The 18,131-nt window shown below is 44.5% G+C and overlaps 1 protein-coding gene across 3 annotated transcripts in view; it reads left to right on the top strand.

The window, feature by feature from the left end:
- TAF1B (TATA-box binding protein associated factor, RNA polymerase I subunit B) overlaps positions 1-18,131 on the top strand; it is a 100,605-nt gene that overhangs the window by 23,018 nt on the left and 59,456 nt on the right. The window contains exons 1-4 of one of the 3 annotated variants that reach the window (XM_027077859.2): positions 9,160-9,265; positions 9,569-10,048; positions 11,850-11,948; positions 14,944-15,031. In XM_027077859.2, the coding sequence (XP_026933660.1) occupies positions 10,031-10,048; positions 11,850-11,948; positions 14,944-15,031 (205 nt within the window). In that variant the 5' untranslated portion in view covers positions 9,160-9,265; positions 9,569-10,030. Of the gene's footprint in view, positions 1-9,159; positions 9,266-9,568; positions 10,049-10,526; positions 10,797-11,849; positions 11,949-14,943; positions 15,032-18,131 lie in introns of those variants that run through there. The other 2 variants (XM_015085310.3, XM_053201257.1) reach the window with 2 other exon arrangements.

Genomic DNA, 18,131 nt, shown 5'->3' with positions numbered 1-18,131 from the left:
CTCTGCCCCTTCCCCCCTCGTGCATTCTCCTTCTCTCAAACTAAATGAATAAACTTTAAAAACGTGTATTCCCTTTTATTTTCTAAATAAGTCAAACTTCTGTTTATAGAATAAAACTGCCAATAAAGTGATGTCAGTTATAACATAGAGCGTTCAGTGAATCAGTCTAATAATTTCTAGGTCATTTGTTGGTTTTCAGAAATTCCTGGTGTGATCTTTTGACATGTTCTCACTAATTAAATAACACCCCTATTGGAGCTATGATTTGACAGAGGGAAGTGCATCCAACTTTTCTAATAACGTCCCCAATAAATCAGTAGCCGCTAGGTTGGTTTGTAGTCTCAAATAGAGAATTTCTCTCTCTTTTTAAAAAATGTTTGTTTATTTATTTATTTTTGAGAAAGAAAGAGAGAGGCAGAGAGAATCCCAAGCAGGCTCCATGCTCAGCAGGGGGCCCTAGGCAGGGCTCAGTCTCATGACCATAAGATCATGACCTGAGCCTAAATCAAGAGTCAGATACTTAACCAACTGAGCCACCCAGGCGCCCCAGAGAATTTCTCTTAATAACGATATTGTTTGTGGCAATGAATTGTCTCTCAGCTGCTATACAACCAAGAACAATTATATTGAAATGTTTTCTGATCCTTACAGGGTTACCCGAGATTCTTACATATTCAAGATCTCATTATTGGCTAAGTCATGGAAATCTTTTGCAGAGCGCCATGTTTAATGACGTTGAGCCCAGTCCTTCCCAAGAGGCTTAGAGCATCGCAGCCAAAACTGCATCCTCCGCGAGGCTACTCAGTTTTGACTCCTGGCTCAGACCACGATAACCTCTCTGTTTTAGTTTTCTTGTCTGTAAAATGGGGCTGATGGCGAGTTAACACGTTTAGAATGGTGTCTGGCTCAGAAAATGGTAGATATGCATTAGCTCTCGATTTACTAAGGAAACCATGTTGTTAATGCCCTTGACTAGAAGGCGTGTGGTGGGTTTTAACAAATGGATGCCCTCAAATGAGGGTGAAATTCAGGAAGAATGGCGAAAAGTGGGAGCTACACTCTGGAATCCTCCGCCCCTTTCTTCCTCCGCGGCCTCGTCCTATTGAAGGAGTACTGCTATTCCAACAAAGCCTCAAATGCCTGGCTAGTACCCCTACTTTACTGCCCCAGGCCATCCCCAGCTCTCTCTGAGCAAAAATTCCATGAAGGCCATCATCCCTACAGGCAGGCACGGGTTAAGGGGGGGAAGTACAAGGCAGCCACGACCTGCTGACCGCCCCCAGTTGATCTCCAAGGTGTCCCTTCCCTCTTCCCCCTTCTCCCTTCCCTGGTGGGAGCCAACAATGGTAGCCAGGAGGTGGGATTACTGGGGACATCTGGTACCATGTGTCGGACAGACTGTGGCTGTAGTGCCTATACCAAACTGTGTGTCCAGGAGACCTGTGGGCAGTCAGGGCCCTGCCCAGTGCGCTCAGCCTGAGGCTTAAGGCTCTACCTCTTACCCATTATCCTGGCCACACTGGCTTCCTTTTGTTTCTCAAACATACCAAGCTTAGTCCGGCCTCAGGGCCTTTTTCACTCTCCCTGGGATGTATTTCCCCACATCTCCGTGGCTCTCTCTGCATTCCCATCTTCGATCAACTGGCCCTTCTTCTCGAAAGACTTCCCGGCGACCCTATAAAAATTCTGTTCACCTCACCCCACCCCAGTCACCCTGTATACTTACGTGGCTTTCGAGCACGTTTCACTCCCCAAAGTTACAGTTTGTACTTCTCTGTTTTCTATCACCCGGCCATGATAGATATTGCAGAAATGGCAGATGACAAATACTGTTGCAAGACGTACAAACGGCTGAAAACTTAGAAGAGACAAGAATTAGAATGACACAGGTTTGCGATTTGAAGGTTGGCTAGGCAGATGCATGAAATACAGATATTTCTTTTTTTTATTAGTGTTTATTTTTTTAAATGTTTTATTTAGGTGGGGTTTTTTTTGTTTTGTTTTGTTTTGTTTTTTGACTTTGAGAGAGAGTGAGCGCAAGTGGGGTTGGGGCAGAGAGAGGGAGACCAAAGGATCTGAAGCAGGCTGTGTCCCGACGGGATGACAGCAGTGACCTGACGCGGGTCTCGAACTCACGAACCGCGAGATCATGACTGGAGTCGAAGTTGGGCACTCAACCAACTGAGCCACCCAGGCTCCCAAAATATGTTTCTAATGAGTCCTTGCTCATGGCAGCCACTGGATTCCACTTCAGTCATGGGACGTGGAAAGGACCGCAGGGAGGGGCCGTCTGTGGGAAGATGCATCAGAGAATGAATGTTCTCCACAGTAAATCATGTCTTTTCTTCGAGAGCTACTTGGCCATCCAATGGTGTCCACAGAACCCCTGAAGGAGCAGCTGCTTTGACCACAATGACAGAAGAACTGGGGTGAGGCCGTGGGAGATCCACCCACCGCCCCCTTCTCCAGCAGCGAAGGCTGCAGGCAGACTGGTGAGCGTTGCTGTGGGGAGGCCAAGGGCGTAGATGATTCTATACACGCGGGACCTCTCGGATGTCATGGGAGCCTCACCGTAACCTGTAATGAGCCGAATATCCACGCCAGACCTTTGTTCCACACGGAAGGCTGTTGTATATCTCGTGGCAAAATACTTAAGAGACCTGTCAGACTCACAGATGAGTTATCTTTTCTCTTGTTAAACAAAAAGGCAAATACTCCTGCAGTGACCGGTGGCTGTCACCTGCCTGGCAGGTGTTTTTGAAATCGTGAATACACTTAATTTGTCCCTCCAGGGCAAAGGGGATGTCTCCACAAAGTAAGCAGCTGAATGGTGTGCTGACCCCATGTCAGATCCGGTCTTCATCTTGCTGCGGTTCTCAGGGGCCTTTGACGAAACTGATGGCTCCCACCTTTTGGACATACTTTCTTAGCTTGGCTTCCAGGATACCATATGCTCTTGACTTTCTTCTACTTCGAGGGCATTCACCCTCAGCCTCCTTTTCCGGATCTTCCTTCTTGCTCCTTACTTCAGTGTGTTGGGGTGGTCGGGTCTCTGTCCTTGGACTTTTCTATCCACAAACCCTTGATGACTTTATCCAGGCTCCTGACTCCCGGATTCCTACTGCCAATTATTGGCTTTCTCTGGAACATCAAACTCACCTTCTCAACAGCGTAGTCAGCACCCCCACCTGGATACTGAGTAGGCCACACTAACTTAAAGATCCCAGCACACTCCTGATTCTTTCCTCCACGTTCTATCACAAGCCCATACGTGGACTTTCTATCATAAGCCCGGTCTCCAAAAATGGCACCTGCATTCTTTCGTGGGTTCAGATCCAGAACTTTGCAGTCACTCTTTTCTCTCTCTCGCTCCCCACATCCGATCCATCAGGAAGACTGTGCCCTTGAAATCTACCCCAAAGTTGACTGTTTCTCCTCGGTGTCTGCACCCTCGCCCTGCCCTTAGCCCACACGTGGGCTATTTCAGTGGCTTCCCAAGTGATCTCCCTGCTCCCCTCGCCCTCTTACGACCTATCGTCCATACCCCCCCCCCCCCCGAGGGACCCTTCTAAACTATGGATCAGCTGCTGTCACTCTCGTGCTTTCCATCTCACTGAGAATAAAATCCGATGTCCTTCCGATAATCCACAAGATCTCATCCATGATCTGGCCTCCAACTTCTTGGCCTCTGCCACACATCTCCTTGCTTACTCAAGGCCACCTCACTGTCGCAAGGTCTTTTCCCCTGAAGGGCTGATCCCCCACGTGTCTGCATGGCTCAGTACCCCCCACCCCCCACTTCTTTTCAACTTTAAAAAAAAAGTTTATTTATTTATTTTGAGAGAGACAGAGAGAGCGAGCCGGGGAGGGGCAGAGAGAGAGGGAGACAGAATCCCAAGCAGGCTCCGCACGGACAGGTTATCGATATGGGGCTCGAACTCATGAGCAGTGAGGTCAAGACCTGAGCTGAAACCAAAAGTTGGATGCCTAACTGACTGAGCCACCCAGGCGCTCCACCGCCCCACCCCCACCACTTGTTTGAAATCTTCTCTCAAATGTCACTTTTATTTGAGAAGCCTTCCCCACCACTGTCCAGAACAGCAACTCTGATCTCCAACCTTTCCGCCTGTCTATTTTCATATTCTGCTTTCTTTTTCCTCATGGAAGACTTTTTTGCCACCTGAAATATTTACTTATGTTATTACGGTTTCATAATGATTTACATATGTATTTGCTGTGTGACTCTGCCAGCTAGAACATAAGCTTCATGGGGTAAAGGTTCTTTCCATCCATTGCTTTATTCTCTGTGCCTAAAACACTGTTTGGCACATGCTAGGCACTCCTTCGTTTAAGGCATGAAAAAGTAACCATTTTTTTGGAAGACGTATGTGCTATGGAGATTGCATTTTGAGAATAAATGTTTGCAGATGTTTCCACTGGTATAAAAATACTTGGCTTCTGTAACTTTGTGAGGCATCTGTTTCTGTTATGATCACCATTAAAAAGAAGTATTAAAGTAAACTGCATTTAGGACAAGAACTACAAATCTCTGTACCACATAGTGTTAAGCCAAGATTACTCTAATTACAATATTACTAATATTTTCATTGAAAGGGAAGTTATTTACATTAATAATTTATATTTTTAGCTTATTTTGATATTTATGGGTGTCCTATAATGTACATCACTAGAACAGTCCTGCATATATATAATTTATACAAAAGTATGTATCTGTATAATGGGGTTGAATGTTCAAAATCCTTTTTTTTTTAAATGTTTATTTATTTTGAGAGAGAGAGAGAGAGAGAGAGAGAGAGAGAGAGAGTGTTCGAGCAGGGGGGAGGGGCAAAAGGAGAGGGAGGGAGAGAGAATCCCAAGCAGGCTCTGTGCTATCAGCACAGAGCCCAACATAGGGCTCAATCCCATGAATCGTGAGATCATGACCTGAGCCGAAATCAAGTCAGGTGCTTAACCAACTGAGCCACCCAGGTGCTCCTCAAAATTATTTTCTGATAGGCTGCTGTCTCGAGGACGAGGTGTTTGGATAGGATAGGATCCGGACATGTGTTTTCGGTTCTTGTTACATAACATTCTACTTCGAGTACCAATTTCTGTAGCTTATCTATTACTGTGTAGCAAACTACCTTAGAATTTGCTGGCTTAAAAACAACCATTTTTGTTGACTCAGAATTCTGTCAGTCAGGAATTTGGCTGGGTGGTTTTCTGTTCCACCTGGCACGGGGCGGGGGTGCTGCATAGAGCTAACGACCCCCGCTAGCCTGGGGGATCCAAGAAGGCTTCACTCACATGTCTGACACTTCAGTCCTCTGTGTAGATTCTCCAATACACGTGGCTCGCTTGGGCTTCCTCACAGCATGGCCGTCTCAAGTGAGTTGGACTTTTTGCCACAGCCGCTGGCTTTCAGAAAAGCACATCTGAGGAAAAGCAAAAGCCGAACAGACATCGTGTGGAATTTATACGACATCATTGACTCAGTACTCGATTGCTCAAAGCTGGCCACGAGACCACTGCTGATTCGGGGAGCGGGGAGTTGGATCGCATCTTTTTTTTTTTTTTTTAACATTTATTTATTTTTGAGACAGAGAGAGACAGAGCATGAACGGGGGAGGGTCAGAGAGAGGGAGACACAGAGTCTGAAACAGGCTCCAGGTCCTGAGCTGTCAGCACGGAGCCCAACGCAGAGCTCGAACTCAAGAACCGTGAGATCACGACCTGAGCTGAAGTCGGACGCTTCATGGACTGAGTCGCCCACGTGCCCCTGGAATTGCTGGGTCTTAGCATATATTTAGCATTGCTTCCAACCAATTTTCCAAAGTATTGCTGCCAATTTATACTCCCATCAGCAATATAGAAGACGCCTATTTATCCAGGTTTTTGCAAAATCTCGAGACTGTCTAACTTTAGCCAGTTGTAGTAGCTCGCTGTGGTTCTCATTTGCATTTTTCTAAGGAGCCATGATGTTGAGCACCTTTTTGTTTATTTACTGATCTCTTAACTATCCTGAAATTGTTGTGAAAGTCTTTGACCTTTTTTTTTTTTTAATTGGGTTGTCTACTTATTTACTTTTTCTGATTTGTAGGAATTTACCTGTTGTAGGTGTCTTTTGTTGAATTCATTCATTGAGAACACGTTTTCTCAGTCTTTGGTTTGCTCCAACAATGTCTTTCGATGAACTGAAGTTCCTAATTTTAATCAAGTCCAATTTAACAATCTTTTCTTTCACGGATAGTGCTTTTAGGATTGTGCTCTTTGGGAAATCTATCTCAAGTCAGAAAGATGTCTTCTGGTTTTTTTTCCTAGAAGCTCTATGGCTTTAATCATTACACGTGGGGCTGTGATACACTTCAAATTATTTTTTTGTATATGGCGTGATGTAGGGGTATTTTTTTTATATACAAAAGTTCAACTGATCATAGTTTTTATTGAAAAACTGCTTTCCCACTGAATTTTAGTAGCGCCTTTGTTGTAAATCGGGTTATCTTACTTTTTGGGGGGGAGGGTCAGTTTCTGGACTTTCTGTTCTCTTCCATTGATCTTTTGGTCTATTTTTTTTCTTCTTTAATGTTTATTCATTTTTGAGAGAGAGAGAGAGGGAGAGAGACAGAGCATGAGCGAGGGAGGGGAAGAGAGAGGGAGACACAGAATCTGAAGCAGGCTCCAGGTTCTGAGCTGTCAGCACAGAGCCCGACGCAGGGCCCAAACCCACGAACCGTGAGATCATGACCCGAGCCGAAGTCGGCCACTCAACTGACTGAGCCACCCAGGCGCCCCTCTTTTGGTCTATTCTTGCACTACTGTTTGACTTATGTATTTTCTAACTTAAACCAACTTTACATTCCTAGAATAAACTCCACTTGGTTTTGATTTATTAAACTATGTATATATATTGCTCAATATAACAAAGGACTTGCATTCAATTTCCTGGTATTTTGTTTGGAATTTTTTCATCTATGTTACTGAGAGAGAATGGACTTCAATTTTTACTTTTCTTTGAATATCTTGCCGTGTTTTGATGTCAGAGTTATGCTAGCCTCATAAGATGTGGTTTTCCCATTATTTGGAAGAGTCTGTGTGAGATGGGTGCTACTTTCTTTTTTTTTAAACTTTATTTATTTTGAGAGAGAGAGAGAGAAAGATAGCGCAAGGGTACACAGGGGAGGGACAGATGGGGAGAGAGAGAATCCCAAGCATGCTCTGCTCGGTCAGCACAGGGCCACACACAGGACTCAAACTCACGATCGTGACCTGAGCTGAAATCAAGAGTCAGACACTTAACCGACTGAGCCTCCCAGGCATCCCTACTATTTCTTTCTTGAACATTTGGTAGAAATTTACTACCTTTAACTCATTTGAGATTGGGGTTTTCTGTGTGAGGTTTTTTATTTATACAGCGTACCTATTTCCTGAATAAATATAGACTTGTTCAGATTTCCTATTTCTTCTACAGACATTTTGGTAACTTGTATTTTTCTAGGAATTTGTCCATCTCATCAAAATTGCAAATTTATTAGCCTAGAGTTATTGGCAGAACTGAGTAGCGGTTAGTGTCGGTTCCACCGGCTGTCACTTACGTGGAATGTCACATATAGCAGCTGCAAGTGCATAATAGCACAGCTGGGGTCCTTGCGGAAATTTAGGTCCACCTTTACCAGGTGGGCTAAGTGTATCTCTTTCTGATGTACACATTCTTTCTTTAGATATGTTAATACCTTCCATCAAGATGTTGAATCAAATCTTGGCCCAGAGACTCCCTGGACGCTTTAAAGGTCTATTATCTCAATTCTAATTTTATTTCCCCGTTTCCTCTTCTTGGGGTTACCTCATTGTTGCCCCACAACACTACCTGTATGTAGCTCAACGTTTTTTCCAGAAATACACCCACATTCACGCTCACCTGCAGCATAAGGCAGAGTCCATTCAAATTATCTGTGCCAATCTGACAGGCAAATAGGGCACCTGAGCCAGAGTTTTAAGAACTGCATACTAAAGCTTCTCTGTTCGAACACTCCTTTCATTCTTACAGTCTATGAAAACATCTTCCAAAGGGCTGGCTTTGCTCAAAACAATTTTCTGGTAAGGAATGGCTGGAAAAATCTGTGACTCATTTCTGTGCAACCACACGCCCAAAGTCTCCAATCAAGATATGTCATCTGTTTAAACTACTTTGCGTATACATGAAAATCTTACAAAATCATTCATCCTTTCAACAAATATTTATTGATCACATTCTATGAGCTGAGTACTGTTCCAGGGCCTGGATACACGGCAATAACAAAAAGACAAAGATTCCTGATCTCATATTTAGTTCAATACATTAACTGTTTAGTTGAGCATTCGGTGCTGCCCTCTTGTTCTAACAGTTCAACACTTGAAATCAGGGCTGATCTAGAAAATAAGAGGCTTATGATCTAGCTGTTCATACGACGACCCTTAATGCTCTAACGATAGGTACGATTTTTCAGAAAGAGTCTGAAGCTGCACAGAGCCAAGCCTGGCAAATGCCACGGGTGACACAACTGGACAGAACATTTGTGTGGTGCCATGAAAAAATGACGAGATGGGCTGCGCCACTGGCCTGGGAGTCTCTTAAAGGCAAGGAGTCTGTGTTGTTTTTCTCTTATTTCCCAATTGCTGGCCCAGTGCCCGGCAGCTAGTGGGTGTTTAACAACTTTGTGAAATAAGTGAACTGACAGGGAAGTAAGGAGCGAGTGAATAAAGAGCCACCTGCTTGGTGATCTCATCTGGTCTCATGACTTTAAATACCATCTAGACAGAGAGCACTGCCGAGTGTATGTCTCCAGTCCAGGAGTAGCCTGTGAATGCTACAAACTACCTTCTCATCTTCCCTGGATGTCTTACCGGCATCTCTAACTCGATAGGTCCCGAATCAAACTCCGGGCTCCTTTCTACCCCACTCCCAAACTGTTCCACCCACAGTCTGCCCCTACTGAGTCAATGATCACTTCACCCTTCTAGTTGCAGGTCAAAAGTCTTGAAGTCACCCTTGACTTTTTTCTTTCTGTTACCGCCCACTTCCTGACCTTCAAGATATCCTATGTCTACCTTCAAAATCTGTATTTCCAGAATTTTAGCACTTCTCACTGTCTCCACTGCTTTTACCTGGTCCAAGCTACCCTCCTCTCTTGTCTGGATTAAGACTCTCCTGACTTGCCTCTCAACTTCTACCTTTGCCCCCATCGGTGTCTTCTCCCCGGAAGGCTCAGACTGATCTGTCAAACATTAAGTCAGATCGCGTAACTCCTCCAACAGCTTCCAAGTAAAATGCTTGCTTAATGCTAATACTTAGTAGGGGTGCTCGGGTGGCTCCGTTGGTTAAGCCTCCGACTTCAGCTCAGGTCAGGCTCTCAGGATTCGTGAGTTCGAGCCCCGCGTGGGGCTCTGTGCTGAGCCCTCAGAGCCTGGAGCCTGCTTGGGATTCTGTGTCTCCGTCTCTGCCCCTCCCCTGCTTGCGCTCTGTCTCGGTCTCAAAAATAACCATTAAAAAAATATACAGACTAACACTTAGTATCGAACTCTTACAGAGGAGGAAACTGAGGCACAGAAAACGGTGATTGAATCCGGGTCTACCGCGAAAACGTGTTCTTCCCTCCAGAACCCCAGGCCTCTCCCGTGCAAAGCCAGCGCGGAGTGGAGACCCGGGAGCGCTCCGAGTCCACGCTGGGGACCGTCGGCCGCGCCACCGCCTCCCTCGCCGCGCGCAGCGGGAAGACGGTTCTGCAGCGAGCGGAGCGGGACTGAATGGGCTCGGTGTGAGGCACCGCCCCGTTTCTTCCCGGTCGGCTCGGGTTACGACGACTAGGAGAGGAATGCAGTCTGGGAGGGGGCCGCGGGGCCGGCGGGGCTTCCCTCCCGGAGCCGGCGGGGACCTCCCCGAAGCCCCAGGCGCCCGGAATGCAAAGCCGCGGTCTCGGTTTCCGCCCGGCGGGCTCCGCCCGGCGCTCCCGGAAGCTGCGCTCGCTGCCCGGGTAACGGGCCCCGCGGCGCCGCGATGGACCTGGAGGAGGCGGTGAGAGAGCCGGGCGCCCTGGGGGCGCGACGGCGGGGCGGGAGGGGAGGGAGGTCGAGGGAAGCAGCTGGAGGACGCCGACCGGCCGTGGGGGCGGCCGCTGGCGGGAGGAGGGCGGGCGGAAGGCTGCGGGGCGGGGCAAGGGATGGGGCTGGCGGGCCCGGGGTGCGGCTGGCGTTTCTGGCCTCGTGAGGTCGCGGCTGAAGGGAGGGCGGGGCGTTAGTCCGTAGGGGTGTGTTTCCGGGGGAGGCCGAAGCTGTGGGGCTTGTGGCGGTGGCCACCCACGTGGCGCGTCCCCAGTCGGCGGGGCCACCCACGGGTTCTCCTTGCTGGCGGGGTGGGCGTGGGAAGGGTCGGGGTTGGCACCCGCCGGCTCCTCCGTAACCCCCGCCTGTGTCTCTGGGAATCCTCGCCGCCGGCTGGGTGAGGGATTCCAAATTCGGGTTCGGGCCGCGCCGAGGTGATGCCGCTTTTCAGTATGGGGTCATTGCAAACTTTACCGACTTGTTGAAATGATTTCGGCGTTCATTTCTAACACGCTACATGAAATGCTGCACCCTTTGGCCCTATTGAAGGAGCATTCGGTAGCTAGATCAACGACAAGGTCAAAGACCTAAACGCTGGGGATCAGGAATTTAGTGCCAGTGTATGTATGGACGGAAGCACCATGTGGTAGAAGGGCTTGGTAGCTATAGATGCTCAATAAATGGTTATTGAATGATGGATGGTTAACGTGTGTAAATGCCAGGTGAATGAAATTGATCATTAACTCACCATTATAATTGATCATTATGACTCACCACTAACCTATATTTGCCATGAGTAGGGATCCTGTTTTGCTCACCACTGAATCCCCAGCACCTAGTTAAATGCCTAGGACATGCATGGGTAATACTCCTTATATTGTTGAATGAATAACTCGAAACTTGAAACAACCCCAATAAAAATCTGGTTCTCTTGTCATCTGTGTTTTTAGTGTCACGGAGGACGTTGCAAATGGCCTGCTATTTCTTCTTTTTTTTTTACATTTATTTATTTTTGAGAGACAGAGTGAGACAGTGCGCGAATGGGGGAGGGGCAGAGGGCGAGAAGGAGACACAGAATCAGGAGCAGGCTCCAGGCTCTGAGCTGTCAGCACAGAGCCCCACGGGCTTGAACTCATGAGCCCTGAGATCATGACCTGAGCTGAAGTGGCACGCTCAACCAACTGAGCCACCCAGGGGCCCCTATTTCTATCTTTAAAGTCTTTTCTTAAATCTTGTCGTCTTTTTTCCTCGCAGCACTTTCAAGGAGTTTTACTCATCTTTTTTTAACATTTTACCCCATCACCTTTTCTTCTTTTTCTCCCCTCCCCCACTGCATATTTTAGAAACTTTTAAAAATAATTTAATTCCATTTCAAACTGTCCAAAAGACTGAACGGCTTTTCTTCTTATAGATAATCTCTCTGATATATTTTTTTATTGTCTATGATTTAAAAAAAATTTTTTTTTCAACGTTTATTTATTTTTGGGACAGAGAGAGACAGAGCATGAACGGGGGAGGGGCAGAGAGAGAGGGAGACACAGAATCGGAAACAGGCTCCAGGCTCTGAGCCATCAGCCCAGAGCCTGACGCGGGGCTCGAACTCACGGACCGCGAGATCGTGACCTGGCTGAAGTCGGACGCTTAACCGACTGCGCCACCCAGGCGCCCCTATGATTTTTTTAATCTATAGGGTAAAATCCAGGGAACCTTCTTTGTAGAAATGCAGTGTGGTGAATATGATTTGATAGTAACCCCTTTTCTATCTGTTCCTATAGAAAGAATTCAAAGAAAGATGCACTCAGTGTGCTGCTGTCTCTTGGGGTCTTACTGATGAAGGCAAATATTACTGCACTTCTTGCCACAACGTTACAGAAGTAAGTAACAGACATCATTTATGCATTTGCCAATGTTTTGAAAATTGCAGTTTTAGCCTGTTATGTGGCATAGTGCCCAAGTAATTGATCGATTTTTGTCATTCCTGCCGTGGGCAGATTCCAAGAATGTTAATCTTCACTGCTTCTACATGAGTTAAGGAACGTGTAAATCACATTTAGGATGGGTTTTTGAAATGATGTTGGGCCGCATTTACAAGTGATGTCATGACTCAGACTGTGTTGTGTAAGGGAAAATAATTAAAATTGTACTTAGAAGGTGATGCATTTCTTCTTAATACTTCTGTAAGAGTGTTTAATGTGTTCTAGCTTTGAGGTTTGGAAGATGGAATGTTAGATTGAGGACCGTTGGGAATATTGAATATGCTTCATTCTCATTTTACCTCTGTTTAATCCCTTACAGATTTGCAAAGTGTTTTCTTATCTACTATTTCATTTTCTCCTAATATTCATTTTCACCTGTGAGATATACTATTATCTCGTGAGCAAGTGGGGCTTACGAGCTGAGTGAGTGTGCCCAAGTCGCACAAGTCTAAAGTGTTGAGCCCGGACGTGAACCTGAGTCTTCTGACTACAGTGTTCCTTTTACCCCATCGCACCTGCCTCTTACCCTAGAGACTGTCATACTGTCCTGTGTAACGTTGGTCAGTGAGGCCTCTTCACACTGTGAGTGCAACGTCCTGTTCTAGTTACCACACATTCGGGCCACTGTAACCAAAATGATCAAAGGTGTGGGCAGTCTGCTCCTGGACAGGCCAAATATGCCAGGACTCCTCTCTGGAAGAGGATATGCTCCAAGTCCACAGAGCTGGGGAGGAGCAAATGTTACCTTCACCACAGACTTAAGAAAGGCAGATTTAAAACTGAGAAAAGTAACTGTGTAGACTTCTGCTTTGGGCCAAGATGGAGTAACAGGGACTGGATTTATCTTCCTACCTTAAACAGCTAAAAACTTGGGCAAAATATGTAAAGCAACTAAAAAAAGCTTTTTCCCTTGAGGAAAGTGGCTAATTTACCTTGTAGCTCACCCAAGAGCTTTTCTTTTTCCTTTTTCTTTTTTTTAAGTTTATGTTTTTATTTTGAGAGAGAGAGAGCAAGCACGGGAGGAGCAGAGAGAGAGGAAGAGAGAGAATCCCAAGTAGGCTCCTCACTGTCCGCGCAGAGCCCGATGCAGGGCTCGTACCCACAGACCGTGAGATCGTGACCTGAGCTGAAACCAAGAGTCGGACGCTTAACCAACTGAACCACCCAGGCGCCCCCGCAAGAGCTTTTCTTGAAGCAGTCATTGTTTTCCAGTATGCAGCTGAAGTTCTTATGCCTGCTTCCCATTTAAGTCACAGGGAACAGCTAAAAAAATGCCAGCTCAGTGAAATTTGGGGAGGGGGTGTATATGTGTTACTATCTTGGTGGTGGCGATGGTTTTGTGAGGATGTTTATACGTGTATCTCTACGTGTAGTTACACATGCATATATGGATGTACACACGTCAACTCATTCAGTTTAAATAGATGCGGTGTGATACTCTTTGCTCGGGTGCGTGGAAGGCACTAGCAGTTTTACTCACCGTTGTTTCTGCAGTGGCCGTGCAAATGTCAACACAGCGAAGGAAGATTGCGTCTAATTGGACAGTTCATCATTGGCAGATGAAGTCAGCGTGCTATTTTCGCAGAAATTAAACTCCATTAACTAATTGCGTCTTTTATTTCTGTCTTTAATAATGTTCCTATTTGATTCTGTCTGATAAAACCTACTGTAGTTACTTTAACTTGAAAGATCCTAATACCACTACACCATCTAGTTCCACATTTGAAAGACAACCTGTGTAGAGTAACTTGTCAAGAATGTAGCATTCTTTTTTTTTTTTTTAAATGTTTATTTGAGAGAGAGAGACAGAGCATGAGCGGGGGAGGGGCAGAGAGAGAGGGAGACACAGAATCCCAAGCGGGCTCCAGGCTCGGAGCTGTCAGCACGGAGCCCAATGCAGGGCTCGGCTCATACGCAGGAACCCGTGAGATCATAACCTGAGCTTAAGTCAGACGCTTGCCCTTAACAGACTGAGCGACCCAGGCGCTCCTCCCTGCCTCCTTCTTATAAGTTGTACCTGTCTTTGTAGGGTAACTGCTTTGGTATGTATTCTGATGGATCTTTGTTTTCAGTGTGGCCAACCCAGTCCACTAATATTGCTTTGAATGTGGTTTCTCTGGCTACAGGAAATACATTCCCCAAATCCTATCGTTAAAGGTGTTTCTTTTACTCTTAGTGAAGGCTGCCGATAAACTTCATTCCAATCTCTAAGTTTAGAGACATATATAAATGTTGCCTTTTGGTTAAAAATCTTCACCTTTCTCCCATCATTAAGACTTAATGCTTTTATGTTTTGGTTGTGAGAAAGGCAGAATCTTAGGTACCAGCCCTTGAGAGCACTTGGAGTTGAAGACTATGGGATGAGTTACACTCACCATTTATGCTACTCACTATTTATCACGCTAAAATTCTGTAGGTTTGAGTAAAAATAAAAAGTAGTACTTTTATAGTTTCAGAAATGAAAGCTGTATTATTCAAATACGTGGAAAAGCAGGATGAAACAAATCTGTATGCAGTGTAGGCATTGCTGGTTACAACAAATACAGCCCTCTTCATTCCAGAACGTGTTTGGATGGAGGAGAAAAGGAAGTTTGACTTTAGGTTTCATTTGAAAAAATTAGAAGGTGATTTAAAATAAAAGTTTATTAATTTGACAGACTTTTATTTAGCGTTTATTGTGTTCCGGGTACTGTTTTAAGTAGTGAAAAAATCTGGAATGAAAAAGCAACATAAAGGTTAACCAAAATCTTACAGTTGATATAATTTTCCCGAAATGTTACTGTCCTTGGTCCTGGCACTCCCAGTTTGGTTCATTATGCTTCCCAGAGATGCTTGGAAATACATTTAGGGAGATGTAAAACCATCTTTTTCATGGTCTGTCTGTTTCCTGCAGAGATCAAAGGAAGTCATAAACACTGGGGCTATTCCTAATACGAAAATACAAGCCATCAACCGGGGACTTAAAAGAAAAAGAAAACTTGGTAAGCCCTTTCTTCATATGTGCTTGGAGATGTGGGATGGAATTTTAAATGGACTTTAGACAAGTTGCCAGAGTTGTAAATGGCTCATCCAAAGTGGAATTAAAGTGGGTAATTGTTGATGGTAAAATCGGAAGTAAATGTCTTAAAAGCATATCCTGTTTTTATCCTGCTTATTGTTGTGAGTTGGTTTTCCAGTGGAGCAGCTATTTTTTTTAACTTTATTTTTTATTTTTTAAAATTTACATCCAAGTTAGTTAGCATATAGTGAAGCAATGATTTCAGGAGTAGGTTCCTTAATGCCCCTGACCCATTTAGCCCATCTCCCCTCCCACAACCCCTCCAGTAACCCTCAGTTTGTCCTCCAGATTTATGAGTCTCTTCCGTTTTATCCCCCTCACTGTTTTTATATTCTTTTTGTTTCCCTTCCCTTATGTTCCTCTGTTTTGTCTCTTAAAGTCCTCATATGAGTGAGGTCATATGATGTTTGTGTTTCTCGGACTGACTAATTTCACTCAGCATAATACCCTCCAGTTCCATCCACGTAGTTGCAAATGGCAAGATTTCATCCTCTTTGATTGCCGAGTCATACTCCATTGTATATATAGACCACATCTTCTTTATCCATTCATCCATCGATGGACATTTGGGCTCTTTCCATACTTTGGCTATTGTGGATAGTGCTGCTATAAACACGGGGGTGCATGTGTCCCTTCGAAACAGCACACCCGTATCCCTTGGATAAATGCCTAGTAGTGCGATTGCTGGGTCGTAAGGCAGTTCTATTTTTAGTTTTTTGAGGAACCTCCATCCTGTTTTCCAGAGTGGCTGCACCAGCTTGCATTGCCACCAACAGTGCAAAAGAGATCCTCTCTCTCCGCATCCTCGCCAACATCTGTAACAACAGATGTTGTTAATGTTAGCCATTCTGACAGGGGTAACCAGTGGAGCAACTATTGTGCCAAAAAGGATAATGGAGTATATTTCTTCTTATCTGTTGGCATATGTTTCTCTGTGTTATGTCATGTATTGTGAATATGATTTTCTGTGCTTTTAAAGAAAAATCCTTATTTTCTGAAATGACTCAACTATGAAATTGTCAGGATAGGTGAGTTAAACATAATATTCATCTTTTAGAAATCCATTTCTCACACTGAATTTTGAACACACCCTTCTAAAATAGGAACATCATTTTCCTTAAAATAGTCTCAGCATTGAAAGGTGACCTATTTCATTAATCTAGTGAGTATATATAATTAACCATTACTGAGAAGAATCTGAGGTAAAGTCTGATGCTTTAATTTTTTTGAATTTATTTATTTATTTTGAGACAGAGAGTGAGAGAGAGCGAGTGTGTGTGCTTGCGAGCAGGGGAGGGGCAGAGAGAGGGAGAGAGAGAATCCCAAGCAGGCTCCACACTGTCAGCACAGAGCCGGACAGGCGGCTGAATCCCACCACCTGTGAGATCGTGACCTGAGCTGAAATCAACAGTCAGACACTTGACAAACTGAGCACCCTAAGTCTGATGCTTTTTATTTCTGTGACTACCCAGGGCCAGATTCTCCAATTTGAAACCAGGCTAATGGTAACAGTGGATTCTTGTACACTGTTGTAAGGTAGCTTTAAGGACACACACGCATGAAATGTAGATATATAAATATTCGTGAAACATCTATACGAAATACATTGATATTCTTAGATGAATAACAGAGAGAATGCCTAAATGCTAACTCATGTTTCTGTTTTACCTTTAATAGTGACTGTTTTTATTAGGCTAAAAGCTCATTCATTTTAATTAAATTTTATTACAATAAAACTTGATTAATCTGTATTTTACTTAAGTAGATAAAATGTATAGTTTAGGGGTGCCTGGATGGCTCTGTCAGTTAAGGGTCCGACTCTGGATCTCAGCTCAGGTCTTGATCTCAGGGTTGTGAGTTCAAGCCCCACACTGAGCTCTATGCTGGGCATGAAGCCTACTTAAAAAAAAAAAAATATGTATAGTTTAAACTTAAGTTGCTGAAGGAGATTTAAATGCTTCACATTAGGTGTCAAGTGTCTTATATTCGGCTTCTTTGACCCAACATAGTGTCTTCATCAGTAAAATGAGAATGGTAATACCATTTGTTCTATAAAATAGGAACTCAGAATTTAAATACGACTTTACCATTCTGTAAGAATGGTGTTCTGCAAGAAGAATGTGCACGTGTTCAGCTTTAAGAGCTTAAACTCCCTAAGTTTCAGAATGCATCAAAATTAGAGGCTTTCTCTCTCACTCATATGCAACCCAAGACCCTTTCCAGAAATTGGGTTAGTCAACAGGGTGGGGAGTAGGAGTCCTGTGACATTCTGCGGGGAGAGGGGAGCCTGGAGTCCTAGTAAGAGACTTCATAAACTATGTGTAAAAGGTGCCGATAACATGTTTTCCATAGAGTTGGGATATTTGTCCAGCAGAGAGGAGTAAAACATTAGGGTCTTAACCGATTTTAGTATTTTCTTTAACTGGTAGTTCTATTTAAACATGTAGCTCTGTCTGCTGTGGAGGCAGATTTCTTCACAATCTCCTAGGGTTGTTTTGAGCATTAAAGAAAATAATATATTTCAAATATTCAGCACATACCTGGTGCCAAGGCAGGGTTCAGGAAGTATTTGTTTCCTTGCTTCCATTTTCTCCCTGCAACCTATAACTGTCTCCAGAAAAGCAGAATGCCATCGAGCACTTTATTTTCTCAGAATGTTCTTAGTGCACTCTCTGCACTCCTAGACCTTCGCGTCTTGGCTTTTGCTCATTCATTCTCCAAATACTCACCGTTCCCTTTCTCTGTGACTGGGACGGAGGCCTGGAGAAGCCAAGGCTGAACGTCGAACATTCTTTCCTTTCGGATTCTGCCGGGTATTGTCCAGTACAGTACATTTTGGGGTTCAGTATATACTTTTAAAGCTTATTTCATTTTTTAATATGTTGACTACTCATTTCTCTGCCTTTTCCATGAGTATTTCAGAAAAATTGTAGATAACTTAAAATATTTAAAATCTGATGAATTATAAAAACGGGGTTTAGCTTTAGCATTTAGTACGTGTTTGCCAGATTGGAAACAAGAGA

The sequence above is a fragment of the Acinonyx jubatus genome, chromosome A3 (genome assembly GCF_027475565.1).
Source record: "Acinonyx jubatus isolate Ajub_Pintada_27869175 chromosome A3, VMU_Ajub_asm_v1.0, whole genome shotgun sequence".
Lineage (NCBI taxonomy): Eukaryota > Metazoa > Chordata > Mammalia > Carnivora > Felidae > Acinonyx > Acinonyx jubatus.
Note: the sequence above shows the minus strand (reverse complement) of the source record. Positions and strands in the feature narration are given on the sequence as shown.